Source organism: Aptenodytes patagonicus, chromosome 14 (genome assembly GCF_965638725.1).
Source record: "Aptenodytes patagonicus chromosome 14, bAptPat1.pri.cur, whole genome shotgun sequence".
Taxonomy (NCBI): Eukaryota; Metazoa; Chordata; class Aves; order Sphenisciformes; family Spheniscidae; genus Aptenodytes; species Aptenodytes patagonicus.
In genome coordinates this window covers 1682272-1710212 of record NC_134962.1, presented here as the reverse complement: position 1 = coordinate 1710212, position 27941 = coordinate 1682272, and the positions used below count along the sequence as shown (strand labels likewise).

Genomic DNA, 27941 nt, shown 5'->3' with positions numbered 1-27941 from the left:
TGCTAAACAATGGCTCCACGACTTTTATAACTACATACTTACAGAAGATAGATAAAAGCAAACGTTCATTAACATTCCTGTATCGCTCCTACTGAGCATAAAAATCACAGTACTTACTTGGGATATCGGCATCTGTGGCAGCGTTGCCCCAGGATGACATGGGTCTCTCGGGAAAGAGCTCCACTCCATTCATACGCTGTGCAATTTTGCGGGCTGAGATAGTATCTTTAAAGTGTTCCCGCCAAGCCAGAGTGGAACACAGCAGGCAGAGGGTCTTTCCTGTGCCTGTAGGGCTCTCCAAAATACCGTTTACCTTCTTTATTGAAGAGAAATGAAATAAAAAGGGAAAAAAATGAGCAATTTGGAGATTCGACTAGAACAGGTCTTTGTTTTTCTGCTGAGGAAATGCAGTACTGCACAATCTCTACCTGGCAAACTCTACCATACGACAGAAACACACACACCCCCCCACAAATGCATGACCTGTAGGACCCTCTAATCAACTTAGTGAGGCTCAATCTAAAACCAAGAGCCAGACATTACCCTTTATTTAGCAGAGGAATTCTCCACTCTTAGAGCAACTAGAATGCATCACATTTCAGCATAAAATACATGAAAATATTAGAAGTTACTGGGGGGAGAGGGGGAAACAAAAAGAAAACCAGAAAGTGACTCTTAGATTACAGACTGCCAGTTTCCTTTAGAATTAAGACTATATCCCACATCACAGTTTATGCAGAAAATTTTCCAAGCGCTTTTAAACACTCAGTCCTCCTGGATGTTACAATTATAAAGTGCATAAAAATACTACATGCTGCAGAAAAACTAGCAGCTGAGCTTGCGCTGCCATGACAATTCGTGTTCAATTGTATTGAAAGAATTTCTATATATAATAGGCTTACACTACTTTTAGTTTAAAACAAGGAGGCACCAAGCAGGAACCAAGCCACTGCCCGTGACGTGGAGGAACGCTGAGCCACGTGGAAGCCAAAGCTTCCACAATAAGGCGGTTTGATCTCTCAGAAGAACAGGGACGGCAGAGTGTCGTGGTTTAACCTCAGTCGGCAACTGAGCACCACCCAGCCACTCGCTCACTGCCCCCCACCCGGTGGGATGGGGGAGAGAATTGGAAGAGCACAAGTGAGAAAAAGTCGTGGGTTGAGATAAAAAACAGTTTAATAATTGAAATAAAATGATAATAATAATAATACACAAAGCAAGTGATGCACAGTGCAATTGCTCACCACCCGCCGACCGATGCCCAGCCAGTCCCCGAGCAGCGGCCCCCCCGGCCAGCTTTCCCCAGTTTATGTACTGAGCATGACGTCACATGGTATGGAATGTCCCTTTGGCCAGTTTGGCTGTGCCCCCTCCCAGCTTCTTGTGCCCCTCCAGCCTTCTCAGTCAGTAGAGCATGGGAAACTGAAAAGTCCTTGACTAGTGTAAGCACTGCTCAGCAACAACTAAAACATCGGTGTGTTATCAACATTGTTCTCACCCTAAATCCAAAACACAGCACTGTACCAGCTACTAGGAAGGAAATTAACTCTATCCCTGCCGAAACCAGGACACTGAGATCCGTTAACCAACTCCAGAACAAAGACAACTATTGTAAAAACCCTTTTCTTACCTGGCATTCAGTAAGATTATCCCACCGCAGATAAAATGATGAATTACACTAGCAGTCCAAGGACTTAACAACACAAAACCGAATCCCAGATACCTAAGGGCAGACTGCATGAACACCCGGACTACTCGCTCAGCTTTTCTTCCTTTTCCCAGGTTAGGCAGAGGCATCCCACCCGCACCCTCACCGCCTGCGCGCTCCTGGGCCTGTCATAACTACGCAGTAACATAAAAATACAAGTAAAAGAAGGTCGGAGAAGATTTGGAAAAGGCGGGATACGGACAACAAAAAGTAAACTCGAATTCCGACGACCTCTTTCTAGAGAGTTCACGGGTTTTTTTACAGCCAGAAACGAAAGGCAGGTAGCGAATGAACCGAAACGCCTCCGGGCGGGGGCGGCGCTCACCTTCTGCAGACACTCGAGCACCTTGGCCATGTAGGCTTCCTGGCACTCGTAGGGCTGGAAGGGGAAATCCACCGTGATGCCGTTCAGCGTTATCCTGGGCATGGCTCCCGTCGGGCACCTGCAACGAAGCCCAGGCCCGCGGTCTACCCCGCCGCCGCGCCGGGAGGGGGGGGGGCTGCACCCCCGGTGCCACGTAGAGCGACGAACCGGAACGGGGGCAGGTTCATTTGCACGGCGAAATAGCCCAAAGGCCCGGGTTTTCGCCTCGCGTTCCGGGACGGGGCCTTATCAGCGGACCCGCGCCGCGGCCCGGGCGGGAGGCTCACGGGCACTCGGGGCCCGGCCCGGCCGCGGCGATGCGGAGGAGCCGAGCCGGCCCAGCCCGCGTGGTCCGGGACCTCCCGCCCGCGTTCCCGGGACCACCCGCCCGCTCCAGGCCGCCGCCTCCCCGGGACCCCCGGCCCGGCGGTCGCCATGGAAACCACAGCAGCCGCCCCTCACCTCCCGCTCCGCCGTTCGGAATCCCCGCGCCTGTATCACGCGCCCCGCCGCCCAGCCCGCCCACCACACGCGCAGGTGCGTAACTTCCGCCGGGCGCTCTCGCGAGAGCTGCGGCGTTGCCCGGGGAACGGGGCGGGGAGGCGGCTGCGGGTCGCTGGTGGGCCCGGTCGTGGCGGCGGGGCCCGGCCCGGGCCGGGGGGGGGGGCCCGGCCCGCCTGGGTGGCGGGGAGCGAGCGGGGCTGGGGGGGCCGGCGCCGTCTTACCTGTGAGCCGCTGCGCAGGCCCGAGGGGCCGCGGGCGGGAGGGGACCAAGTCCGGTGGGGTTTGGGCCCTGCCGGGCCCGGAGGGAAGCGGCACCCGGGCCTGGAGGAGCCTCCCCGTCAGACGCTGGGCGGTTCGGCTGGAGGGTCCCTCAGCCGCTTTGTGCCCGGGGCGGAGGCCGAGGTTTGGCCCCGAAGAGGCGGGAGATTGGCTATTTGCTCCCCAAAAGCAGCAAAGCGGCCGCATTGCCAAGGCCTCCCAGCCCTGTTGGGTTCCCCCGGAGCGTGTCGGCGCTGCCGGGCAGGGGCCGCCCGGGACTGGGGTTCCTCCCCTTCGTTACCGACTCGGGGGCGCTGGGATAAGCGATGCCCTTGACCAGAACTTGTCGCCAGCGCGCTGCTGCGCTTTGTGCTGCGCGTCTGCCGCCCTTCAGTGGTGCTGCATGTAGGAGAAGGCAGAATATTACAGGGTTCTTTCTTGAAACTCAGCATTTAAGATATAAAGGTTTCTGCGGCGTTATGTTGGGCCTTGTAGCTTCTGCATTAAGAACAGTAATGAATTCTGACGGGTATCTTTTGTTAGGGGTGAATGTGCTGTTCCTTTGTTCCCTGCTTTTCTTCAGCACGATTCTTTCAGCCTTCAGTCCCCTGTCAGTGTATCCGTGCACATGGCCGGGAGCGGCTGCGGCGGCGTTTGAGGGTTGGTTCCACATGAGTGTGATTGTAGTGAGCTCTGAACTGCTCTGGATTGATGGATTACTCGGTTTGTAAGACTCAAGGGTCTTAATAAATGGATAGACACGGTTTACCCAGATCCCCAAATTTTGCAAAATCATATTCTGTGCGGTTATATGAGGAAGAATGTAGGGAGAAAATATTTTTGCACGCATCTCTCTTGTACTTTACTGCACCTCGCGCTGTTAGGTGGTTACTGTGTAGATGTGGAACAGGATGTGGCTTGTTTTAGTGTAACTTTAAAATGCCTTTATTCCTAGCAAGCTGCACAGCTTGTCTGTATGTAGCACTGTTATAATATTTAAAGGAAAATAACTATTAAAAGGAACAGTCCTTAAACTTGAGTATACGATGTAATCTGTTCTCTTCTCGAACGTCTGGTACATTCTGTGTCTTCCAGGTGTTCGGTTAGAGGAGCTTAAGGGTGTTGCTGTTTTGGTTGCCAGCCTTTAAACTCCTTGAGCTGAACTTGCCTGGATTGTGAACTGTCTTTAATTGCAGCGAATGGGCTAGAGAGCGTTGAGTTATTCCTTCAGATCTTCACAGCGTGCCACGCAAAATGTAACAGCTGATTTTGCTTGTGTTTCTGACTGTGTGGACTCTTTCACCTGATACCAGCTGTGCAAGATTAAGCTGCAAAAGGAATGACTTTATAAAGATTGTACAATGCTATGAGAGATATTTATAATGGAGAATAAAGGTGTAAAACTCATCATAAATATATGGAATACTGTGTCATCGTTATTATTTCCTGTAAATATATCTTTCCTACATTGAAGAATAATACCAGTAGTGTATCAAATCAGATTATTTTAACTGTTATTTAGGTGATGTTGACTGAGGCAGCGTTACCTTCTGAGAGAGAAGAGCTGGAAGGTTACCAAACCCAAAAAGGAGCGTGAGTCAGCAGATGCGCCGCTGTCCAGGGGCAAACATGAGTCAGCACCGGCTGAGCGCTCTTTATCCTTCTGGAGGGCTGTTCCTCTGCACCACTTACCTTACTTGACCAAGGCTGCAGTGCCAGCGTTGGCGAGTCTGCCTTCAGCATTGCTACGCCAGTTTCTTCGAAAAACTGAGAACAGAGAAGAAAAAATTCTGCAAGTTTAAAGAGAATAATTCATTTCTTACTCAGGTTGCAAAAGAATCGTGAAGGTTTACTGAAGCTAGCACATCTGCTTATGTAGGGATACAGACGCGATAAAGGCAGGCATTGGTCTTACACCTGGATTGTCACACCGGTGTTTGGCTCCCTAGGATAAAACCTGAGTTCTCATAAGGCAAGGGATTGGAGAGGGGGGAGGAGGAGAGGCTTAAAAAAGTCTGTCAGAGTGGCACAGAGGGTTCTCTGAAAGTCCCGTCCCTACACCCGTAACGGCCTCTACATGCCAACCCAGAGAGCAGGAACCAGGGCGTCTCCGCTGCTCGCTCGTTAGCGGATGGTGAAGATCTTGGATGAACTATTTCTCATTTGAAGTGGTGCCTTCAAGGAAGAAAAAAAAAAAGTACAAAAGAAAAACCTTGGAAAAGATGATCCTTAAACTCTGTGGGGAAGTGGGTGCGTGAGTGGCTGAACCGAACTGCAGAGAACCCGGCAAGCAGAACGCTTGTGCGGTGCAGAAATACAAAGTGAATAATGGTCATTTTTGTGCAGAGGTTGCCCGGGCAGGATGTATCTTCCCCGACAAGCAAGAATCTTGAGGAATGGGACAAAAGAGTTTGAAGAGCAGCAACGACCGGCTGTGAAACTCCTGCAGTTCGCATGGAGGTTATTTTTCCCCTTTCAGATGGGAGAGGATTAAGTCGCCGTTCTTTGTCTTTCTGAGGGGACGTGATGGTTCCCATAGCAAGAGTCTAAAACTTTTGTTTGACCACAAAATTATTTGATTCTTTTGAATCCAGATAATCCAAAGCCTTTCTGTCTCCTTACTGTTGGGAAATAAAACTGCTTTCCAGTCCAATTTTAATTATAATCATCCTAGGACAATTTTATCTAGTGACTAATGAAATAACCTCGGAAGATCTGGTCTAAAAGGAAGAGCGTGGGCTGCGGTACGGGGGGCTGTAACTCGGGGTACCCAGGCAACAGCATTGGCGTGAGACCTCCCAGTACCACTTGCAGTCTCAAGCTGGGAGAAGCTCCCTCAGTTGGCAAGAAATAACAATAATAATAAAAATTCCACATAGGGCGGCAGTCAACCCCCTGAAATTGTGAACTAGGAAGGTGAGTAAATAACCCGTTTTACAGGTGAAGAAACTGAAGCAGACGGGATTTTAGTGGTTTGGTGGAGGCGATAAGGGAGCCGCTAGAGCAGAGTTCACAGCTTCACGTGTTCAACATTTGCTGCTCTCTGCCATTTGTAGTTGCTCGGTCATCGAGCTTGGCACTGCTGGCTTTGTGTACACGCAACACCCGTTGTAGCTGAGCAGACCCCAGGGTGACCTGCGTTCCCAGCTGCCGTTACACCGCTGCGTGACTGAATTGGTACAACTCCTTCCTGATCCAGGTCCTTTGTACAACTTGGCCTCATTTCTCAAGCGCACGTGATGGATACCGAAGAGGAAACATCAGAATGACCCTCTTGTTTCTCTTGCCTTCAGGGAAACATTCTCCAGGGTTGGTGCTGATGTTGCTGTCACTGGTTTCTCTCCCTCAGTTCTTTTTCTCCTTTCTCTTGTATTATTTTACAATTTCAGGGGGTTGACTGCCGCCCTACGTGGAATTTTTATTATTATTGTTATTTCTTGCCAACTGAGGGAGCTTCTCCCAGCTTGAGACTGCAAGTGGTACTGGGAGGTCTCACGCCAATGCTGTTGCCTGGGTACCCCGAGGTACAGCCCCCCGTACCGCAGCCCACGCTCTTCCTTTCAGACCAGATGATTTTCATCTTTCGAGGTTATTTCATTAGTCACTAGATAAAGTTGTTCCCCAAATACTTCTTGTTGCAAGCCGTGCTTCTGCCAGGCTTGCGGCCACAAATAGCAATATAAAGCGTGCCGGGCTCGTGACCCTTTTGGTAACAACCACAACTTGCAAATCTTCCTCTGTGAACCGCCCTAGGTGAACGCTGCCTGTAATGAAACGTGGGGACTGTTACGGGTCCCTGTTTTGGGATGTGTTGAAGAGAGAATCTTTTCTGTCAGTTTTGGAATTTTTCTTTTGTTTCCAGCATTGTTGAAAGCACGAGTTATTGGAAGAAGCCCTTCCTATGTTGAAAGACGTCTAGGAATATTTAATTGGTAAAAATGTTGAAAATACTTGCGATGAGGTAGTGAAAGAAGCGCATGCGACAAAACCAACTTCTTTGCTGATTCTCCGTGAAAATCTGTTGTTCCCTGGTAGTCTGCCTGGTTAGATGTCACGTGTGATGAAGGCGCAGGACACATTAGCCAAATACTCACCAATTTTTCCTAATCCCCGTCTTGAAGAAAATACTCGGTGCCTTCAGATGCTCCCTAGTGAAAATCAGGGAGAACTTGAAAAGATAGTTACATGTAAAATAAGGAAGAAATATCTCCCAGCGTTCCAGATGGATCCAGAGTTAATTGTATTAACATTATATGACAGGTTATCTAGAAAGTGCGAACAATACTGGAGCTACAGCGTATGATGTGGGGCGTAGCCACAGAAATCCAGTTTGCTCACCGTTTCCTCGCACGGTGTATTCCACTGGGACACAGGCCACGGCACCTTGAAAGCATTCTGTACCTTTTTCTAAATAAAAGGAATAAAATGCCTGCGATTTACGCCCAGAAGCTCCAGAACCTCGCAAGAGGTAGACAGACCCCCTCAGGTCTGGTAGGTAAATCAAAGCCAGAGCTCATCCTGCATAGAGGGGGGAAATTATTCCAGCATTCAGGAGCCTGGGGTAGCTGCCTTCATCTGTTAATGGGGAGTGTGTTTTTGAAACGCATACAATTCAGCCTGCTGGCTTCAAGATAACCCATGAAGTCTTAGAGATTCGACCCAAGGAGAAAGTAGAGGGAGTTGCAACTACAAAACAAGCCTTGGACAGAACAGGGGGCAGTTAATGGTAATAAAAAAGCTCCTGTTCCAAACACGTATTGAAAGTTTGTGGCTAGTGTTAATATTCTGAATTAGACTTATTTTCTATAATATTTTTTTTCTTTTTACATACGGTGTTGAGAGAATAGGACGCTTGGAGATTGGGGGGAAGAAAGGGAAATCTCTGTCTTTTTAACTGAATTTAGTAGGCGCAGCCTGTGGCTTCTGCCCCTGGCCAAGCCAGAGCGCCGGCAGCTGCTCGAGCAACCTGTAGTTCCCTGCAGCTGCTGGAATTGTTTGGGAGTGTCTGCATTGCAGCGTGCTGGGAGATTTGGGATGTTTTCAGCCAGAGGGGACGTGCAGCCGGCAGGATAGCGCGTGCCATGAGAGGGCCAGAGGCTGGGAGGATGGCATGGGATCACAACCGCAGGCTCCGAGGTGGGGCTCGTGCAGCCGTGGTCGGATGGGTGCAGCTGGCAACAGGGACAGGGGAGGGTTCCTTGGTCCCAAATGTGTGTGTGATACTCTAAAAGCACAGATGCATTGGCCCCTAGCAACAGCCACAAATGGAAATGATAGAAATGATAGAAAACAGAAGAGAAAAGGAAAAGAAAAGAGGTCCTGATGCCTGGGGAGCGGGGGAGAAACCCAGAGAAGTCCCATTGAAATCGGAAGGCTCCGTTCTGCTCTTCCTCCTCTACTTGTACAGCACTTTCCCCCCCAAACTGCAGCCCCTTTTGTGCCCCAGTGCTGGTGCAAAAAAAAAACCGCCTAAAAATGCTGAGCCTGTCTGGGATACCTCCTCCCTTTGCTGTTTGCCTAAAACTGCTGCAAGGTTTGGGGTTTGGGTTTTACACCTCAGCCTAGCTAAGCCAGACCCCAGACCCGGCCCTGCGGGTGGGCACGGCCTTGGAATGGGTGGTTTAAAAAAAAAAAAAAAAAAAAAAAAATCAATGAATTTGCTTATTTCTGCTTTCAGCAAGGGAAAAGGCAGTTTAGCGCATCTAGAGCAGACAAGAAAGGGAGGAAAAGGAGGAAAAAATCATCTTTTGCCAGAGCCCGGCTGGGTGTGTCTCCTCGCCCCCCCCGCGGTGGGTCTGTGTTTCTGGCAGGCAGTCTTGCCTGGGAGGGATCTGCCGTCAAAGCCACCCAGGAAAGGAGGCCTGATACGCTAATTAATATTCTGAACTAGTGACCCTTCTTTTTCTTTCCACCCCTTCCCTTTCTCTGGGCTCTCCAGCCTCTCCCTGCCGCGGATGGCTGCAGCCCCCTCCAGCTGAGTCAGTCCTCCCTCCCCGCAGCATTGCAGCACCTCCGCAGCTCCCTGCGCTCCTGCTCCTGCAGCACCCGCTCCGCTCCCGCCGCAGCAGCATGGCCAGCACCGTCTCAGGTAGGACAGACATCTTTTGGGGGGGTTTGTCATCAACCCGCTTATAGAACCATCAGGTTTTCTTTCTTTTATCATTATTCTGAGGGTTTGGGTTTGGTTTGTTTTTTTTCCCCGTGCGTTTCGGGGGAGTTCTCTGATGAAGAGGCAGCTGGTATGGCAGCATTGTTCCCCTTCCTCCCCCATACACACCCCCCCCCTCTGATGCAAGATAGCAGGTGGGCTTTTTATTTTAATATGAATACACATGTGATAAACTTGCCAATTTAAAATATTGCTGCCGTTACATTGTGCCATAAGAAGATGCTGCTGCATGCCAATTAATTGTTATTTTTGTAACGTGATACAGCTTTTTTTTTTTTCTCCTAAGAAAAATGTGCACGCTGTGTAGCTGGATGCAGAGAAATCAGCAATTACGTTTTGTTTTGTGAAGATCATGTATTGCCTAAATGAGTAACGGAAAGAAAGACACAGGCAAGAGACTGACAGTAATGCCCTAGAAAATCCCCCAAACCCAACCAGAATAGCCTGGATGGGTTTCTGCGTATTCTCAGGGCTTCCCATCCCCAGATTTCTTCCACAGCTCACATTTCTTCATTAGAAGATGCTACAGGGGAGCGGTCCTCTGATGGCGTTGGGTGAAATCAAATGCTGCAAGGGAAGCCCTTCCTCCCTCCTGCAGCAGTAACGGGAATCACAGCGCGGCTGCCCCGGAGCCTGGCGCCGGGGTCGGGTTTGGCTGCAGGATAGCAGTCTGCCCTGAGGATGCTGTGCTCCTTCGGTCCAGCCATTTCCTAAAGATGTGTCTTGCCCCTTTTAACTGGGGAGGAGGGATTCAAATGGCTGAAACTGGGAACGTGGGTGAAGGAGAAGAAAAGCCTGAAATGGTACAACGAACAGTGCGTGGGTTTAGAGGGTCTTTTTCTTTAAAAAAACAAGTTTTCTCTTGAAATGGCTGTGAATTCTGCAGTGCATAAAGAGGGGCTTGGGCAGGGGAAGCTAAATCCTGGAGGGCTGGGATGTAGGGCTGAACAGGAACAGCAGACAAAAAGGAAAAGCAGGCAGTGCTTTGTGCCCCCCCCCCCCCCCCCCCCCGCCCCGGGCAGGGAACCAGCCAGAAGGAGACCAGGCAACACTTCTTGCTTCTTTCACTGGCCTTTGCCCGTGTCTCCTGCTGTGCATTTTCTATTCCTTTCTCCTTTTAAAAGACCAGTAGACGCAGGGGAGGGGAGGACAGAGCGATGGAGGGGCGGGGGGGCGGTGTAAGGGTGCAGCTGATCCCGAGTGGGCTTTGCATGCAATTAAAGACGGTAGAGCAGCACTGAAAAAATGTGTCTCTATGATAGAAAATCTCCAGCTATTGTATATATTTCTGCGAGTATCCCTGTCTCAATGAACGTGTGCGCCAGTGCACGCTCGGGAGGTCCCACCCATCTGCCTTCCTCTCCGACAGAACAGGATTGGACCTCGTTTGCAGAGTGGGGGTGGGAGGGACGGCTCAGACTTACCAGCCATCTAAACCAAGGTTGCATCGAACTTGAGATGGACGAGGTGGAGGATGAAACACGCGTAGGCACAACATGCATTTTCCATTTGGTGCATTCTCACCCTCCCAACCCACCACATGCCGATGGCATATTTCATCTTCCCAGAGATGCAGTTTTACTGTCAAAGGAGACTTAAGATCATGAAGAAGCGTGTGCTCCAGAGAAACCGCACTTCCTTCTGGCTCAGATCAAGTAGAGAAACAATTTCAAGGAGTAGAAAGTCATGGGAAACCAGGGCTGTGGCAGGAGGAAAGAGAATAGGGGATTGTTTGCCAAAGGAGGGAGCGGGGCTGAGCCTCGCCCAGCTGCCTTTGCAGGGAGCAGCTCCCCATCGCCTATAGCACTTAGAGCTGGAATGGAGAGTAGCCTGGAACGGCAGGAGAAAAAGGCAAGCAAATCCTTAAATTAAGGAAAAAGTCTTGTTTGCTTTCTTCTTTATTTTCTTCTTTATCCGCAGCAAAAGCAAATCCGTGCTGAAGGGAGAGTGGCTGTAATTGTCTGCAGCTGATGCCCGGGGGCTTATCCCCCTTGGGAAGATTTTCTTGGGTTTGTTTAAACAAACAAACAAATCCCTGGGATGAAAAGAAACGGGGCTCGCTTCCCCCAGCCCAGCAGTCACCTCTCTTTTTCTCCCTGCCACCTCAGGCTTTTTCTCCTGGCCGTGGTGGTTGTTTTCGGTGCTAGAGCAGAGGACGCGGCGGCACATGCTCAGTGCAGGCTCAGCTGCGGTGCTGGCCGAGCCGCCGGGCAGACCTTGCAGGGGCAGAGCCCTCGCACCTCCTCCCCACAGCATCCGCACCAAGCTTTGTGCTTTTGTACACCGCGGAAGGGGTGTCTGGCTGGACTCTGCAGGACTATGTGACTTTCCCCACCATTTCTAGGTATCGGGGTTGAATAAAGAGACGCGATATTCTGAAATGATGCAGTAAGGTGACAGCCTCATGGGCTTTTCTCCGCCGTTAGCCTGTCTGAGAAGGTGGAGCCAAAAGGAAACGCCGGTTTGTCATTCCTGGCCTCACGACTGGGCATGGTAAATGTGCCTTGATAGATCCCGAGATTTTCTCCTCCTACATTGAAATGTGAGAGTCGTGTGACTTGATGTACGTCTGGGCTATCCCCTTCATCTCTTTTCTGTATTGGTGGACACCATATGGTATTGCCCTTTCCTGACACTTCTGCTGCTCATGCTGGAGAGTCACAGTCCTTTCTGTCAACCTCTCCATCTCTCTGCAGTCTCAAGAAATCACTATTTCCTTTCTCTTCAGATGTTGATGGCGTGTATACGGTCCTAGAAATTTATGGTACTTTTATTGGGACTTTGGTTTTCCAAGCCAGGAGAACCTATTGTAGGCATTTAAAAAATTATTTATTTTTACCACTGTATCCAAACGAGGGATCTAACTCCTTAGAAAACATTTGTTCTTTCTAAAATATAAATCATATCTTCTTTGATGGTACCATGTAGAGTCTGTGAGGATCCCTCAGATATCTCAAGAAAGGGCTTTCCTGGAGCCCATCAATGTTGGTTCAGATCCAGTGAAGGCACTGTTTTATCAGATGAACACATTCTCCTTCTGCAGAGGAAAGGCTGAGGTTTAGTGGTCTGATGTGGCAACTGGAAGGCTGCAGAGAAGACATTTGTGACAGCAGCGTGGGCAGCAGGATGGATTGCAGCTTCAAGCTTTCTTACGGTGAACGGGGCTGCTGATTCTTGACGATAATACTTGGAGGGACCTGAAGCTCACTAAAACTTCTATACCCCTAAATTAACCGGAAACAACATGCCCGCCTAATCCCTCCCATTTGCCCTACTGACATGGGCTTTATCCTTCCTACATTTAAAAAAAAAAAGTCTCCTATCCAGAGGGGAGTTAAACTGATGGTCAAATCTTTGGCTGTGATTTAGAAATACAGAAGAGCTAGACAGCAACCAAAGATCATGTGCATGTGCTGTAGCACTTTGGCACATCCCAACTGGTGAAGAGCTGCTCAGCATATTTCCAAACAGTCCTTTTATTCTTTCAAGGTACCTCTACGTGTTTAGTGCTGTACTAGAGGACCTTATGTTTTCTGAATGTGTTTATACACATAATATCACTGTATAATGGGTAACTACAATAATCCTCAGTTAATGCAAAGGAAACCAAGATCCAAAGAGGCCAAATGACTGTCTGTGGTCATACAGCGTGTCTGCACCTGCCTCATCATGCCATTGGACTCCTGTCTTTGGCTGTCCCCAGCTCCTTTGTAGCTCTTTGTCTCTTCCAAACCTGACCGTCTGAACCTATGTTTGCCCCAACTCCACAAACGCTCTGGGACAGCTGCCTCCACTTGGCTTCTTCGTCTGCTTTATCAAGCAACCCAGGCCATGCTTCTCTCCTTCCTGACAATCGGTCACCCACCCAGCCCAGGCTGCACAGCTTGGGCCCTTTTCTCTTGCTGAGCCCGTAGAAGAGGAGATTTCCCTGCCTGTTTTCCTGAGGGCAGCCCGCATGTTCCAGTGCCACAGCTTGAGTGATTTGCTAATCCATTGGCTGTGCATAACACGGCTTGACGTGGCGTTCATGAGCTGCAAATGAAACCTAGGAGGGAAGGAGCCGGGTGATTGGAAACCGTTCCTGGCTGATAGTTTAGCAGATGTCCGACAGAAGGCAGAGTAACCCTCGCATCTGCCTCTTCTCATGGATGATTCCACATGAGCCCACGGTAACTTCTGGGCCTCAAATCTCATGGTGAGCAGCTGAGATGGTGTATGGCATCAGTGTGGGGTACAACCGCTGATCTGAAAAGAAAACCCAAACCACTAGTGTTTTCTGGTTGTGTGAGCTCTCTTGCTAACCTGTTTATGGAAGTTGGGGAGCGAGAAAATGGAAGTGAGTTAGGCTGAAGGGAAGGTCTGGCCATTATTTTTATGATAGGATTCATAGCAGGTGAGAATGTCTACAGTCTGTTGCACTCTCAAGGCTCATCGAGGACTATGGTTGCTTTTGTTGTGTATGTGGCATTGCAGCCTTTGTGCTGAAGGACTCGGTTCCCTGTCTCTAGCTCCTCTACCTTCTCTACGTTCTGTTTGTGCTTTGGCTACATTTATAACTGGACTGTTCTCATTTTTTCATGGTATATTATTCTTTATGGAAGCAATTTTTACTTCTCCAAAGTTATCTTTGCAAACCAAATTATTTTCCTGTAATAACCTTCCTTTGACCTTGCTATCAGACATAGCACATCCAGTCTCATCCATTTAAATTGCCTGAATTCACATAAATTAGTCCTGCTGTGCCTCTGGTTTATTATGAATGACTCTGTATCGGTGCTGTGCCTAAACGGCCTCACTCTGTTTTGCTGGACGTCATTAAACACCGAACAAAAAGGCTGCTCAAACAGTCCACAGTTTAGTTTTAGCTGGTTAGGAAGCAGAGAACAAAACTTTTTAATGAATCATAGGTGGTAAGCCCCACCGTCCAGGCACATAGCGAGTGGGAAGATGGTTCCCGTTGCTTGTGCGCCGCACCCATCCCCAGCTGTTCCTCCATCTCCTGCACTGCAGCCACTCGGGGAACGGCTGCATAGTGTCTCCGGGGGTTAACTTGGAGATAAACACTTTTCATGGATAAATGCTGTGTATAGTGCTCATGCGAAGCAGCAGGGATATGGAAATGCAGTAGGTGCTGTACAGCACTAGAGGGAGCACAGGAAAATGAGTCACTAGGGAGGAAGCAAGCTGAGAGCACCCTGACCCTCTTGGTGGCTTGGTGAAGGCCCAGGTAATCTCCCTCCTTCTCCTTGCAACAGGGAGAAAGTAATTTTGCCCATGCAATATATACAGTGCAGAGGAAAGCTAGATGAAAAATTTTAATAAAGATTAATTGTTGCCTGGGGTGTGCAATGGAATATAAACAGAGCAGGATCAGACTGTGCCGATTACTGGGCATAAATATTCAGAAATACTGCGCCACTGACTGCGCAGATTAATAGCTACCCAAGGCCTCACGAAGCCATTAAAACGCAAGCTTACCCCACTTCACAGGACAGGACTCTGATATATTTTCTACACCTTCTACAGTTTATTCACTTCTTAGTTTACAAAACTCAGTTATTTGTAATGTTTCACCCCAATTCTAATATAGACTAGGCTAGGCTAGAATAGAATAGAATATTTCAGTTGGAAGGGACCTACAATGATCATCTAGTCCAACAGCCCGACCAATTCAAGGCTGACCAAAAGTCAAAGGATGTTATTAAGGGCATTGTCCAAACAGGAAAGCGGTGAAGTGTTACGACTTAGCGATGAAGACCATACCAGACTGAATGAACTTGGTACTGATCCTCCTATTGCAGTGTTTGCCTAAAAAGAAACGTAAAATATCAGTATTCCACACTTGAGTGAGCAGCCTGTCCTAATCTCCTACCTGTCAGTGAGACAAAGCTCTTGTTGCACCTCCGAGACCAAAGTGATGCTTTGGTATAAAGTCCCTTAGGAACTGCGGCAGTTATCCTTGCTAATTTATACACATATACAGTATTTCTGCTGTGTAAGCTGAATTTATTTTTACTAACTTAGCAGAAGTAAAAAATGCAAATAGATGCTTAAATAAAAAGTTCAGCATTTCCTGTCTAATTGTTCTTGAAATGTGTAAATTGTGCACTGGAAGACATACAGTCTTTTCTGGAGGGGACTTGTTGGCCATGTCATGTTCTGGCCAGCCAGCTATCTTGGTGCAAGGATTTTGTCCATTGGCATAAATATGTCCTCAAAACCTTTTATCTGCTGAGTGCAGACACTTCTGAAGTAAATTTTAGTGCTGAGGTTTGCAATGCTGATCTTTTACCCCGGAGGGTTTTAAGCATGCCCTTTCTGATGCAGCTGCGATTGAGACGTAGTCTTGCTTCAGGAGATCTTGGGTTTGATCTTCATTGACGCAGTCTCCTAAATAGTGACGCAGAGGTTATGTTTCTTACTTTTATTTCCTGAATCAGAGGATCTACCTCTCCTCACAGGATGCCTTTTCTTATTTTAGCCCATTAACAGTGTGTTGGACGCACGTGCCGCCTATTGTTTGTCACTGAACAGGTCAGATCAAAAGCGCACGAGGACGAGGGCATCGCTGTGGATGCTTCTGTGTCCCACGGGTGTAACCGCCAGCTCCGGAGCAACCGCCGGCTCCGGAGCAGAGGTGGGGGGTGGGGGGTGGGGGGCGTCAGGGGTCCATTTATTTCTCGGGCCGTGGATCGGGGGTGATTTCTTCAGGGGTCGGTCCTTCCCCCTCTTCATGCAGAAGCCCCCGGCCTTGGCGCTGCTTGGGGGTTCCCCGGCGCCGGTGCTGAACGGACAGCTCCCGGGCCGGGGTCCGGGGGTGGTGCTGAACGGACAGCTCCCGGGCCGGGGTCCGGGGGTGGTGCTGAACGGACAGATCCCGGGCCGGGGCCCCGGGGGGGGCCGGTGCTGAACGGACAGCTCCCGGACAGGGGGTCCCGGGGGGTGGTGCTGAACGGACAGCTCCCGGGCCGGGGTCCCGGGGGGGGCCGGTGCTGAACGGACAGCTCTCGGACCGGGGGGTCCGGGGGTGGTGCTGAACGGACAGCTCCCGGGCCGGGGGTCCCGGGGGGGGGCGGTGCTGAACGGACAGCTCCCGGACAGGGGGTCCGGGGGTGGTGCTGAACGGACAGCTCCCGGGCGGGGGGCTCGCCGGGGGGGGCGGCGGTGCTGAACGGACAGCTCCCGGGCCGGGGTCCCGGGACCCAGCGGACCCTGCCGGTACCGGCCGGGGGGTCTCGGTCCGCTGCCGCCGTTCCCGCCGCTTTCCCCGTCCCCCCCGGCAGCGGGGAGGCTGGAGCGGGTTTGCCCGGCAGCGAGGCCTGCCCGGCTGGTCGGGGCTCTTCGGGCTCTTCCCCCACCGGTCCCCGGGGCCCCGGCAGCTCCCAGCCCCGCTCCCCCGACCCGTGTGCCCGCATGCTGCTAATTGCATCTGATGGCTGGCGCCGGGGTGCAGCTGCAGGCTCCAGCGCCGGGAGAAGGAGGCACAGCACTTCCATAGCTCATTAAAGCACTGCCGCAGCTCAGTGAAGCGGTGTCCTTTTGTCCTCTCGCTCCTTTTCATTTTAATTGACGGAGAGGGACGGTCAGCTTGCTCTACAGAAGGGAAAGCGGGACAAGGAAGATCCCGATGGAATGGAGGCAGCTGCGAAATCACTACAACAGACCTCCTGAAAGGCAGGGACTGCAGGATACACTCATCTACACAGAGGACCGTGAAACCAGTGCTGGGGAGACCTGCTGAAGTTCAAGTAATGAAATACAAAGCACTGTATTCTGTACCAACTGCTAGGAGACAATTAAACTAGCGGGCCAGGGACGTGGCACATCTGCTTAATGTCTTGGTTTCACCCAGGACCGGACACAATGGTAGAGCAACGACCTCAGTGCGTGGTTTGTTGCTATTAAATGATAATGTCTCTTTCAGTCCAGGGGACCCTCCTCTGGGCTTCTGGCAGCACACTATGAGACACATCAGCTTACTGCTGCGTGCCACGACTTCTAGCACGATGCAGCACTCTCAGAGGCTTTCCAAAGACTTTCTTCATTAAGAACAAAATCAAAGCTGCCCTGCGCTGTGGCTGGCACTGCCGATGTAAACTGTTCCTATTTGGTTTACATTTAACAGAAGGACTGGGCAGGGTATTAAAATCGGAATGTGGAGCAAACTGGAAAATGTTCAATAAAGAGCTGAGCTTCAGGGACTGTGGGTTAGCAAAAGGAGGGTGTTAATTAGGGCAAAGTTCTGTACCTCGGAGGAAAAATAAGTGCAAGTTTGAAGCAGGCATATGAAACTGTTGTTTTCCCACCCGAGTAGCTGCAGGAAGGCAGAGGGGAAGATCTGAAAGGTTCCTGAGGGCATATGGTACACAGGACGATTTTTTTTTTTTTTTTCCCCAAAATTGTTCTGCCTCTAATGCCTTTTCCTATCACAAAGTTTTGGGGATTTCCCTTTCCTGGCCTGGCAGAGGGTCTTGCTATGAAGGTGGCATTGGCAGCCAGGTTGGAGATTCTCCTCTGGCTGGAGGTCAAAACAGGAGCTCAGTAAGGAAGGGACAAACCGAGATCAGAAGCACAAGGACATGTGGGAAATCCAGAGGCAGAGCCAAGGCTGGACACCAGAATGCCTGTGCCCTGTGGTGGAGGCAGGAGGAAGGATGGCACGAGGAGGCTCAGGCAGGTTTGGCAGGACATGAAGGCTCTGTCCCCATGTGCCTGGGTGTCCCCTGAGCAGCCAGTCCAGGGCAGAGCCTCACAGCATCCGTGAGACAGCAGCACCCACTGCTGAGCCGTCAGCTGCTGACCTGCGACATAGCAGTGATGCTGTGAGGGTTACACTGATGTGATAAAGAACTTGACAGCCTGACAGAGCACCTCTCTGTTTTCAAGTCCTTCTTTTATTCTGAGGTTCTTTGTCAAGTGTGTGCTAACACTTTGCTGTCTTAAATGTGCTAAACTCCAAAAATAGAGGTGAAGATTGCCCCAGAAACAGACCCACTGCAAGCTGTGGGTGCTGCTGCCGTTAGGGCAGCACCTCGTGCACCTGTGACCACTGAGGATGCTGCGGTGTGTCCTCCAGTCACAGGAATGTTGAGCAAACAGGAGGGCTTGCAGCAGCAGAGCTCGAAGGGATTGTGTATTTCCCTGTCCTTTGCAGGGGACAGCATTCACTGTGATTGCAGACCAGTATCAACCTCTGCCTGCCTGGGCCAAGGCGGTGACAGCATCCACTTACATCCTCCATTATCTGCTTCTGCAGGGAAGGAGGTACCTCGGGAAGTCGGGTTGCAGCACTTCCCCCCGTTAGCAGCACCCCTGAACAGTTTCTTCATTCAAATGCCCGTTTGTTCTCCACACAGCTGGCTGCATCTTGCCTCTTCACCCTGATGTCAGAAATGCTGAACTGTGAAATACCAGGAACTTGCCAGGGGTTGAGCAATTGTTTCCAGGTGTTGATGGGCATCATTTTACCTCTGAGTCTGGAAGTGGAATGGAGAAAGGGTCTGGGCAGCTGTCCCGATGTGGTTAACTACACGGGCTGCAGCGTTTCAGCTCCTTTGGAGAGAAAATCCTGCACAGAAACTTATACTTCTAGATGTGGTAAATTCCTACTGTGTGTCTTCCCATGACATTTGCCACGCTGGCAGCTAATTCAGTCTGCTCGAGAACAGACGCTCCTGGGGGACCTTTTGGCAAGCTATGGCAGCCTGGAAAAGCCGCCACAGAGTCTGGTAGCTGCAAATGGGTTTCCTTGTGTCTACTTGCTTCATTTCTCCATGAAAAAGAGCCGCCATTGCCATTAGACCCTCTTCTCATTGCTATTTCGTATTTTTCAGCCTACAAGGAGAAAATGAAGGAGCTGTCTCTGCTCTCCCTCATCTGCTCCTGTTTCCACACCCAGCCCCATCCTAACACCATCTACCAGTATGGAGGTACGTAACCAGCTCCCGCAGGAGCTGCAGCATCGTTTGCCCGATGCTTCTGCAGGCAACGCAGGAGCTCGTCGGCGCGCTGGGCTGTCCCATCCCGGAGCAGCAATCCGTGTCTCAGCCCGGGGTCTTTCTGTTTAGTCTCCTTTCAGTTTATTTTATTAAAGTAATGCACATTTTCCCAGAAAGAAACTACTTGCAGAGGCTGTCTGCTTCGTACTGGGGTGACGTGCAAGATGTTAACAGCAATATGGCCTTTCTGTAATTATGCTGTGAATTTAAATTGATTGCATTGACTTGGGAGGGATGAAGCTGATCACTAATCGGGAAATTTTCGAGATAGAACAAAATCACCCACATCAGGACATGGGAACACCCTAACTCCTATGCGAAGAGCTCAGTGCCCTCGGGTGAACGCTCTCCTGAGTGTCACAGGTCCACAGAGCCTTTGTTTTTCCCCCCCCCCAAAGATATGGAGGTGAAGCAGCTGGATAAGAGGGCATCAGGCCAGAGCTTTGAAGTGATCCTGAAGTCCCCTTCAGATTTATCTCCCGAGAGCCCGATCCTTTCCTCCCCCCCCAAGAAGAAGGACCTGTCCCTGGAGGAGCTGCAGAGGAGGCTGGAGGCTGCAGAAGAGAGGAGGAAGGTAACGAGATGTCCTGTAGAAGCAGTGACTTTTCTGTGACGGGTACTAATTGCACCAAACCCTAAAACTGGCTCAGCAGGAGCAATCTAAAATGGCTGGAAATAGTGTTTTTACACTTCTTATTATATTCCACTATAAATTGTCAGGTGAGACGTGGGAGTCATGGAGTGAGGTTCTGCAGCCTGGTTTAGGCAGGGAATTGGACTCAATGATCATCGTCGTCCTCCTGTTCTTAAAACCACACGGTGTGGGGTCCTCTCTGTCCTCCGCGTGTGACCTGGCTGGGGGGGGCCGTTCTCACCAGCTAATGCTGCAGATGTAGCACTTGGTCACACACCCAACTTAAACTCCAAACCTGAACACAGCCTTGTGTTTCTAACAGCTGGCTGTGCCACAGCGTACTGTAAGTGCTGTATAAAATGTCTGCTGGCGAAAACTATTGAAAAGGAGAAAAGGGGCAGAGTAAAACAAAGTATAAATGTCACGAATGTTGGTGGGTGAGGGGAGAGCAAGCTGAAATAATGAGGTGACACTCGGAGAGGGGACTCTGTGCCCGCACGGATGTCACCTCGGTTTTGCTGAGCCGGTGGGCACAGTGTTGCATCGCCTGCCCACCTGGAGCACCGGACCCAGCAGACATTGCCCCATAGCAGGAAAAAGGTGTCAAAGCATCTTCCAAGCAAGAGCGTTATGGGATGGAGGAGGGTGGCGGAGTGGTTTTGAGCAGAGGAGATGGCCAGAAAGCCTCTCTGGGGAGTTGAAGGCTAGAAGAGCCTCTTCGGTTGCCTTACACCTCTCCCGACGCCTTGCCTCGGCAGACCCAGGAGGCGCAGGTGCTGAAGCAGCTGGCAGAGAAACGGGAACACGAGCGGGAGGTGCTGCACAAGGCGCTGGAGGAGAACAACAACTTCAGCCGCCTGGCCGAGGAGAAGCTCAACTACAAGATGGAGCTGAGCAGGGAGATCCGCGAAGCACATCTCGCCGCCTTGAGGGAGCGGCTCCGTGAGAAGGCGAGTGCGATGCCGCGGGAGAGGGCTGGGTGCTGATGCCCATGGCCGGGTTTGGGGTCTGGTCCCTGTGGGGTCATCCCAGAGCGATGGGCACAGGGGAGCGGGCGTTTCGTTGCTGGTGGAAAGCGGGCTGTGGAGCAGCTCCGCTCTGGAGCAGCACGAGGAGGGGGGGATTTGTCCTTCAAGGTCAGTAGAGAAAATACCATCTGGCTGATCTTGATAAGTGCAAGCTCAAAGGCACAGGATCAGGCCCACTCTGTGCCCAGGGGCTGCGTGGCCGAAGGGCTTTGCAGAAGAGGGGAGCCGTGAACACGTTCGCTGTAAGTTTGCATCACCTCCAGGCTCCCGCAGATGAGATGCTTCGCTCCTTGCAGGTGTAGCCCACTGTCCTGGGGGTGTGTCGGATGGGAAACCGGTCTCTTTTTTTTAGTCTGGTGCAAATCCTGTGTGCAGGAGAGAAGGAAAATAGAGATTGCAAGAGCAGAAAGTGTTAGCCTGGTGTCGTCTCTCCCGTCTTTGCAGGAACTGCACGCAGCTGAAGTTCGCAGGAACAAGGAACAGCGGGAGGAGATCTCTGGATAAAGGGCTTTTCTACACATCTAGCACCTGATTCCTGTTAACAAACCAACCAATCCACCAACCAACACATTTTATTTTGTTTGTCTAGATGCAACATTCGGTTCTCCATCCCCCCCTCCCCTGGTGTTTGTCCCCCAGCTACACGCTTCTCTATCTCTGCATCCTTAATCGTCAGTTCTTGTGGGGATTCACAGATCATAGGGACCTCTAAGCAGAATAGCAACTAGTTCACATGAAGTAGAGAATTGATCAGTCAATCGAACAGCTTCTTTGGAGGGTTTTGTCCTTTTTTAAAAAAAAATTTCTTAAACTAATGTAAAAAAAAATTAAGATATTAATAAATTCAACCAGCAGTGTCACGGAGATACAGATTTCTTATCCGGGGCTTTTACTCCTCTTAGTGTTTGCTCTGAGCCAAGTATCAGTTTCAGAATAATGGGAAGTAAGTGATAATTTCTGCGTGTGAAGTGGAATAGGGAACAGCCCCATGTTTGCCAGCGGTAGGAGAGAGGAACGAGAGAGGGATGGGATGGCTCAGGAGTCGTGGCGTGCAGACCCCCCATCTCTTGGCTGTATCTGGAGCCAGCCCAGGCAGGCAGTGACCCAAAGTCCTCGTCTTTGGATGATTCTTTGATAGCCCGTGTGAAAGTAAGTGAAGGTCTCCACGCAGAGCTCGGTGCCGGGTGCCACGTCACGGAAGGTCCCTGTCACGGCAGGCACCGCCTGATGCCCTGGTTGGCCACGGGCTGGAGGAGCCCGTAGACTGAGCTACCTTCTCCCCAGCGGAGCAGGGACCGAGAGGTCTTGGCTGAGCAGCCTGGGAGAACCGCAGACGGCGATTGCATCCCCAGCTCCGCGGGAGCCCTGGGAGAGGGCGCTCGGTCTGCGGGCTCTCCAGCACTCCCAAAGCATGAGGTTTCACTCCAGTAAGAAAGCAAATCCAATAGAGACGGTGCATGGTTGTGAAATAGCCTTGCAGCGAACAGAATAATCATCCTTCCCTCTTCCCAAAGATGGATGTGACTCTTCAGTGCCATTACAGGGCAGACACCGAGACCGGAGATCGCCAGATGAGCCCCAGAGCTCTGGCTCGTAGGCAGCAGCCTGGGAGGCAGGGCATGCCAGCTGCCTGCCTGGTACCTCCAGACCGGTGGCTTTGGATGAGAGGGAGCTAAGAGGGGAGCGGTTCTGTGGTAAGGGTGAATAGATGTCCCCGTGCTCATTCCTTGTTTATCTTTAGCTTTTCAAGGCCTATTTTTAAGAAAAAATTGTCTCTTCGTGGAGGTAGGGATGAGCAGAGAACATGCAGGCATGGCAGTAATGTCTGAACTAAATAGGTGACTGTCAAAGCCCATGGACTTCCTAATCTTCTAGAGTCACGGCTTATGGAGGTAGCCAAGGTCCAAGCAGCCACCGTGCACTGCGAGGGGCTGCCACCCTCCCGCCGAGATCCACAGACCTGCTCACCTTGCCCCAGCTCTGCTTCTGCCTTGAAAAACTGAGTGGAAATGCTGCATCTGAAAAAGCAGGGAATGGCAACCTCCCGGCAAGCGGGGACTCGTAGGACGCGGCGCTGGGGACTCAGCCCTGCAGGAGCACGGTCCTGCGGCAAGGCTTTGCAGAGGAGGTAGTGGAAGCTGCTTTCATTTGAGGCAGACGGTAACAAGAATTCCCCTCTGTCCAGTGCTTAAAGATCACTGGGTTGTCACCTTTTTAACAGGCTGGTGCAGTGTTTCGGGGAGGCGGCAGCGGGGTGGGCAGCGCAGGGTGCCTGCATGGTATTTACACCAGGGCACCGCTCCCCTCCACCTCGCGATGGCCCCTCCGTCCTGGCTGCCCTCTCAGACCCCAGAATAAACCAAAGGGGCATCCGAGGCACCGAGACGTTTAATTACCGGTAATTGGTGTCCTCTGCACGCTGTGCCTCCAAAGAGCCATTCTGTGGGTGGGATGAGAGACTCCTGCGGTGGGCTTTGCAGGATCCTTGGGGAATAATTTAAGCGCGCAGGGGGTGCAGACGTGCGCACGGGCGGCCCGGCAGCAGGGCACAGGCACAGCCCAGCCCGGGGCTTCCAGGGACCATGCTCTGCACGGCGGTGCCAGGAGCTCGAGCAGATGAGGGGTTTGCACGGGGAATAATGACCCCCTTGCCTCTCCTCCCCTCTGAAAAAGAAATCATCACTGAGTCTTGTCAGAAGCTGAAGATTTCTGTCTACCCCGTGCTTTAATTAGGTAAAGAATTGATTGCGGCCTGGGGTGAGCATCAGGCAGTTGCGGAAACCCCACGGAAAGCCAAAGAGCAGCAGCTGCTGGAGATGAAATCCCGGGGCTCTTTGCTAATCTCCCCAGAAGTCCCAGCTGGATTCAGGAGAGATCCCTCGATGGTCGCGGTTTGATGTTAGGGGACACTCTGCTCCTAAAAGGAAGGGCTACCTTACTCCCAAACCCCTCCACCTGGGCCGGGGGGAGGACAGGACGGTTAGAAAGTCTCAGCGCTGCCCAGTGACGAAAAAAATAAGATTTGGGGCAAAGAGGAAGGAAACTGAGGGTTGAATTTCTTAACAGTAGCTAATGATCAGTTTATAGTAGCAGCTGTCTTAGATAAGCATCTGTGTAGAGCGCGGCATCACCGCCAGCATCACCTCATTCATATAGTGACGAGAAATTTTAAAAAGTTTAAAAAAAAAAAATTTAAAAGTAATTTAAACGAAATGTTTGTGTGTAAGAAATGGTTGAAACTGTCAAATGTCTGTGTCCCGCGTTGGTGGGATCTGAGAAGGTATCTGCGAGATATTAACCCTGTCCTACTCTCTGTGGTGCTGAGTGTTTGCTTGGTGTGTAATTCTGACCTGGAGCTTGTTGTAAATACTGTTTTTAGTACTATGATTATTATGATTATTATGATTATTATTATCAGAAATGTTGTACTCATGAGCAGGAGTTTAAAACAAGAGGAACGACCGTTTTCACTCCCTCCTTGGGGCTCAGAAGGCGTCGGAGGCTGGGCTGGGTGAAGGCAGGGTGCCGGCGAGGTGGGATGCCAGACCAGAGAGCAGCTGGAAAATCACGGAGTGGAGAGCTGGAGGCACCCGAGTCCTGCGGGCAGGGCGGTGAGAGTAGGGACGGGCTGCTCCTCGTGCTGGGAGGAGAAGGAAGGGCTGAGAGGTGTGATAGAGGTGATGCTTCAATTCTGGTACGTATAATTTAGTGTTCACCCAAACCTCCTCGTGTGAGGGGATCCAGGCTGTTCCCTGCAGCCCTGGGGGAGGCCGGAGGAGCTGCGAGGTTTGGCGTGTGCTGAAGGAGGAGCGGTCGGTGGCAGGTTGTGCTGGTTAGAGCCGTCCTCCCCAAACAGCTACTGAGTCTCTGGACTCGGTTCTTGCCTGGATCTGCCTTTGTGCTGCCAGCTTAGGGCCCGCGCCCGCTCTCCTCCCCCTCCCTGGAGGCCAGCCTGGATCTCAGGCGGGGACTTACTCTTGCAATAGCTTTGTCTGGCAAAAAATCCCATGGGAAACGCACAGGAGAGCGGCCCGGCACACGGTGCTCATGCAGGTGTGAGCACTGGGAAACTCATTTTTCTCACCTCCGTCAGGTCGGTGCTGTGAGGGACAGTGGACGTGGCTGGAAAACGTGTTACTGCAGGGTAAGCTCCTGCGCCAGAGGAGCAGGGATGTGCAGGGAGAGCTTTGCATCGGTAACGTCAGGGGACCGGCTCTGTTACTGCTGCTGAGACGTGTCGTGCCAAGGAAGCAACCTCATCCGTGGGGCCAGATGCTTTAGGTGTAGCAGAGCGATGTTTGCCCGGTGCAGATGAATGTAGTAGGGAAGTTGGGGAGCTTGACATTTGTCCGGTGCCACTGGACGCTATCAGGGAAATGTGTGATTGCTTTGGCTGCGTGCCCCAGCTCCCGCGGTTTCGGCTGGACGAGGGGTGTCACCCACCCACCGTGCTGCTCCAAACCCACAGGGACGGTGCTGCCGGCGCCAGCAGCTAACGCGGTGCCGTGCCCGACCGGCAGCACACGGTACAGTCTGGGATCACGGTTATTTCATGCCTTTCCATCTCCCAGGGTTGCTAACGGTTGTGTGCAGCACCATACTTCATGCCTCAATTGAGACTAATTAAGTATCCTCATTAACATCCTCACCATCCCAGCCTCCCTCATTCCCGGACCGTCCCCACATACCGCAGTGGCGGACACGGCATGCAACTCCCCCCCCCCCCCCAATTCCCGGGGCCGCCTTCCTTATGGCAGGGCTTGAGGTTCTTCATTGATTCCCGTAGAGGTTTATGAGTCAAGCTTTGTAACGACAGTTAGCAGCCACATTTCTGCAGCAGCGTATGAACACGAGACTCGGTGCCTGGTAGGGAGAGCATCCTCGAGGCGGCCGGCAGCATCCCTGCCCGGACCGCCAACGGACGGAGCGTTTGCAGTTGTGTGAGGGAGGAAAGGCGAGACGGTGACGATTTGTTACGTGCATGCGTACACCTTTCAAAGAGCTCTCCTGGAGAAGCTGAAGCTAAATGAGTTCCCAGCTGGCACCGACAGCCGGGCGATGAGCGAAGCTGCGCGAGAGCTGGGACAACTGGCCTCGTATCCCAAATTAAAGCTCTGCGCTTACGTTATCCCTTACAGCAAAGTGCTCAGCTCCGTCTGGAAATCGGTGCTTTTAAGGATGCTGGCCTCTCAGACTGCTTCTGGACTGAGCCTATTCCTTGTCTTATTATTTTCGAGTCATTAAAAAATCTTGCTTTAACCCAGACGTGGGGTTACCTTTGAGTTGACCTTCCAGGGACGGTGGCAGTTCACGGTTGCATGCATCCTACCTTGGGGGTAGGTCGGTATTGCTGCTCCTTTTAAAATGTAAACTTCAGCTTGCTTGCTTTTGCTTGGCCCGGTGTGACTCTCCGGCCCTGGCTCTGCAAAGCCTGTCTCATGGGGTTCGTTTAATCCCGTCCCGCTGCATTACTTTCCCCCCTCACAGTGGCTGTGCACTCGGCTGTGCACACGTGCACAGAAATGCATACGTGGAAACGATATATGCACATACACTCTTAAACCACTTGAAATGAGTCAGGGAATGGCTGTTTACGGTGCTAGAGATTTCTTACTATCCATGCTAGGGTTGAGATGACATAGTAAGACCAATAAACTCCACCTTTGTAGTCAGTTGTCTTTAAGTAAAGCAGAAGAGGTGCACTGGCCAACGCCTACGTTTGGGTGCTCCGTGGCCCCCGGGGTGCAGGGAGGCAGCCGCCCCCACCCGCCGCCGGGACGGTGGGACCCGAGCGCGGGGGGCAGCCGGGCATCCCAGCCCCAGCATCCCCCGTGCCTCAGTTTCCCCCCTCCCCCGGCTGTCAAGGGGCACCGACACTCCCTACCCCACGGGGACCACGGGAGAGCCAACGCATCCGTGTCTCTAAAGTGCTCTGAAAAATGGAAAGTACCAAAGTACCGAGTCGTGGTACGCAACTGTCCGCCCCGGGAGGAATAAACTGGCCCAGGGCTGCAGGCAGAGGTTTGGAAGATGACTGCGTGGCCGCGGGGCTGAGCCGTAACCCCAGGGCTCAGCGCCCCGGCTGCCCTCCCGGGCAGGATTCATTCCTCCTGCCGCAGCCTGGGCCACCTTTGCTCGTGCCGGGTGGGCAGCCGGGTGGGGAGCTGGCGCGGTGTCGTGGAAGGACTTTCCATCACTAACAGAGCCTTGTCCGGTTCCCTTCGGTCTACCGCGTGCATTTCATTGTCAACTTGAGGTTGTTGTTGTGCAAAAGAAGTGATTATGAAAAAACAGAAAAAGAAAAAAAAAGAAATAAACTTGGTATGAAACCGTACGTGTCCGTCTCTCTCCATAAATGGATTGTTTTAGTTCTGAGGCTTCTCTTTGTATTGTGAGAATACTAATAAAATGCATGAAACGGAAAATTGACCTAAAGATTTAACAAATAGACTTTAAGCATCTGTATGCTAAATGGCTACTTTGCACCCAGCATAAAAGTTGCGGAGATCCGTAGTTTATCGCCATTCTCAGAGGGAAAAAATAATAAAATGCTTGAATGAGGGTACTGCTGACGTCCCTTGCCGCGGGAAAGGTGAGGGTATGCAAAGTCTTTGCAGAGGAAGACCGAAAAGGGTATAAGACAATTACAAATACAATAAATCCAGTTCTGGAAAACACGTGAGCTGCTTTTTTAAAAGAAATCCAGTGCTCATGTAACAAGCTTTTCCCGAGAAACGATCCAGCCTTCCCCCTGGGCTGGACACGGCGGGGGGAGCGGGGCTGCGGTTCCCAGGGAGAGGGGACCCTAACCTGGGAGACCTTGCATGGCCAACCCTCAGAATCACATCCCTGGGGCGAGATACACAAAAATACCCAGAAAGCTGCAACTGAAAACAGGGAGGTCTGTAATCCCCGGGGACGCCCGAGGGGAAGGTGTCTGGCCGCTTCCCCAGCTGCTGTGGAAAGGATCCCCCGCCTTGGTGTACGAGAAGCTAAACCAAGGGGGAGGCAGGAGGCGGTGAATTTTCATTCCCGGGGCAGCTCTTCTGTAAGAGCGGGCAGGACAGTGCTGGGGCCATCACCGCACCGGCGTCGCGGCGGCAGCCGAGCGGCCTGCGCCCGATGCTCTTCCCATGCGTGCGCAGGACGCTGCCGCCCGCGCAAACAGGAACTCTATTTTTGCAGCGCGACCTTCCTGATTTGAGAGATAACGACCCAACGGCAAATGCAGCATTGCTCACTTTTCTCCCGAGGTTTGCTATAGACCACGCAACCCAG

At 51.6% G+C, this 27941-nt stretch overlaps 2 protein-coding genes across 5 annotated transcripts in view; one reads left to right on the top strand and one right to left on the bottom strand.

Annotated features, from left to right (window-relative positions):
- RTEL1 (regulator of telomere elongation helicase 1) overlaps positions 1-2563 on the bottom strand; it is a 52585-nt gene extending 50022 nt beyond the window's left edge. For 3 of the 4 annotated variants that reach the window (XM_076352427.1, XM_076352430.1, XM_076352431.1), the window contains exons 1-3: positions 2535-2563; positions 2034-2151; positions 118-316 (exon numbers count right to left, since the gene is read on the bottom strand). In XM_076352427.1, the coding sequence (XP_076208542.1) occupies positions 118-316; positions 2034-2135 (301 nt within the window). In that variant the 5' untranslated portion in view covers positions 2136-2151; positions 2535-2563. The remainder of the gene's footprint in view (positions 1-117; positions 317-2033; positions 2152-2534) is intronic. The other variant, XM_076352428.1, reaches the window with a different exon arrangement.
- A 6082-nt stretch (positions 2564-8645) lies between these two features.
- STMN3 (stathmin 3) lies at positions 8646-26997 on the top strand. Its single transcript, XM_076351699.1, has 5 exons — positions 8646-8922; positions 18837-18932; positions 19400-19575; positions 20394-20585; positions 21108-26997. The coding sequence occupies exons 1-5, from the start codon at positions 8904-8906 to the stop codon at positions 21165-21167; spliced, it is 543 nt and encodes a 180-aa protein (XP_076207814.1). The 5' UTR covers positions 8646-8903; the 3' UTR covers positions 21168-26997.
- Positions 26998-27941: the final 944 nt, after the last annotated feature.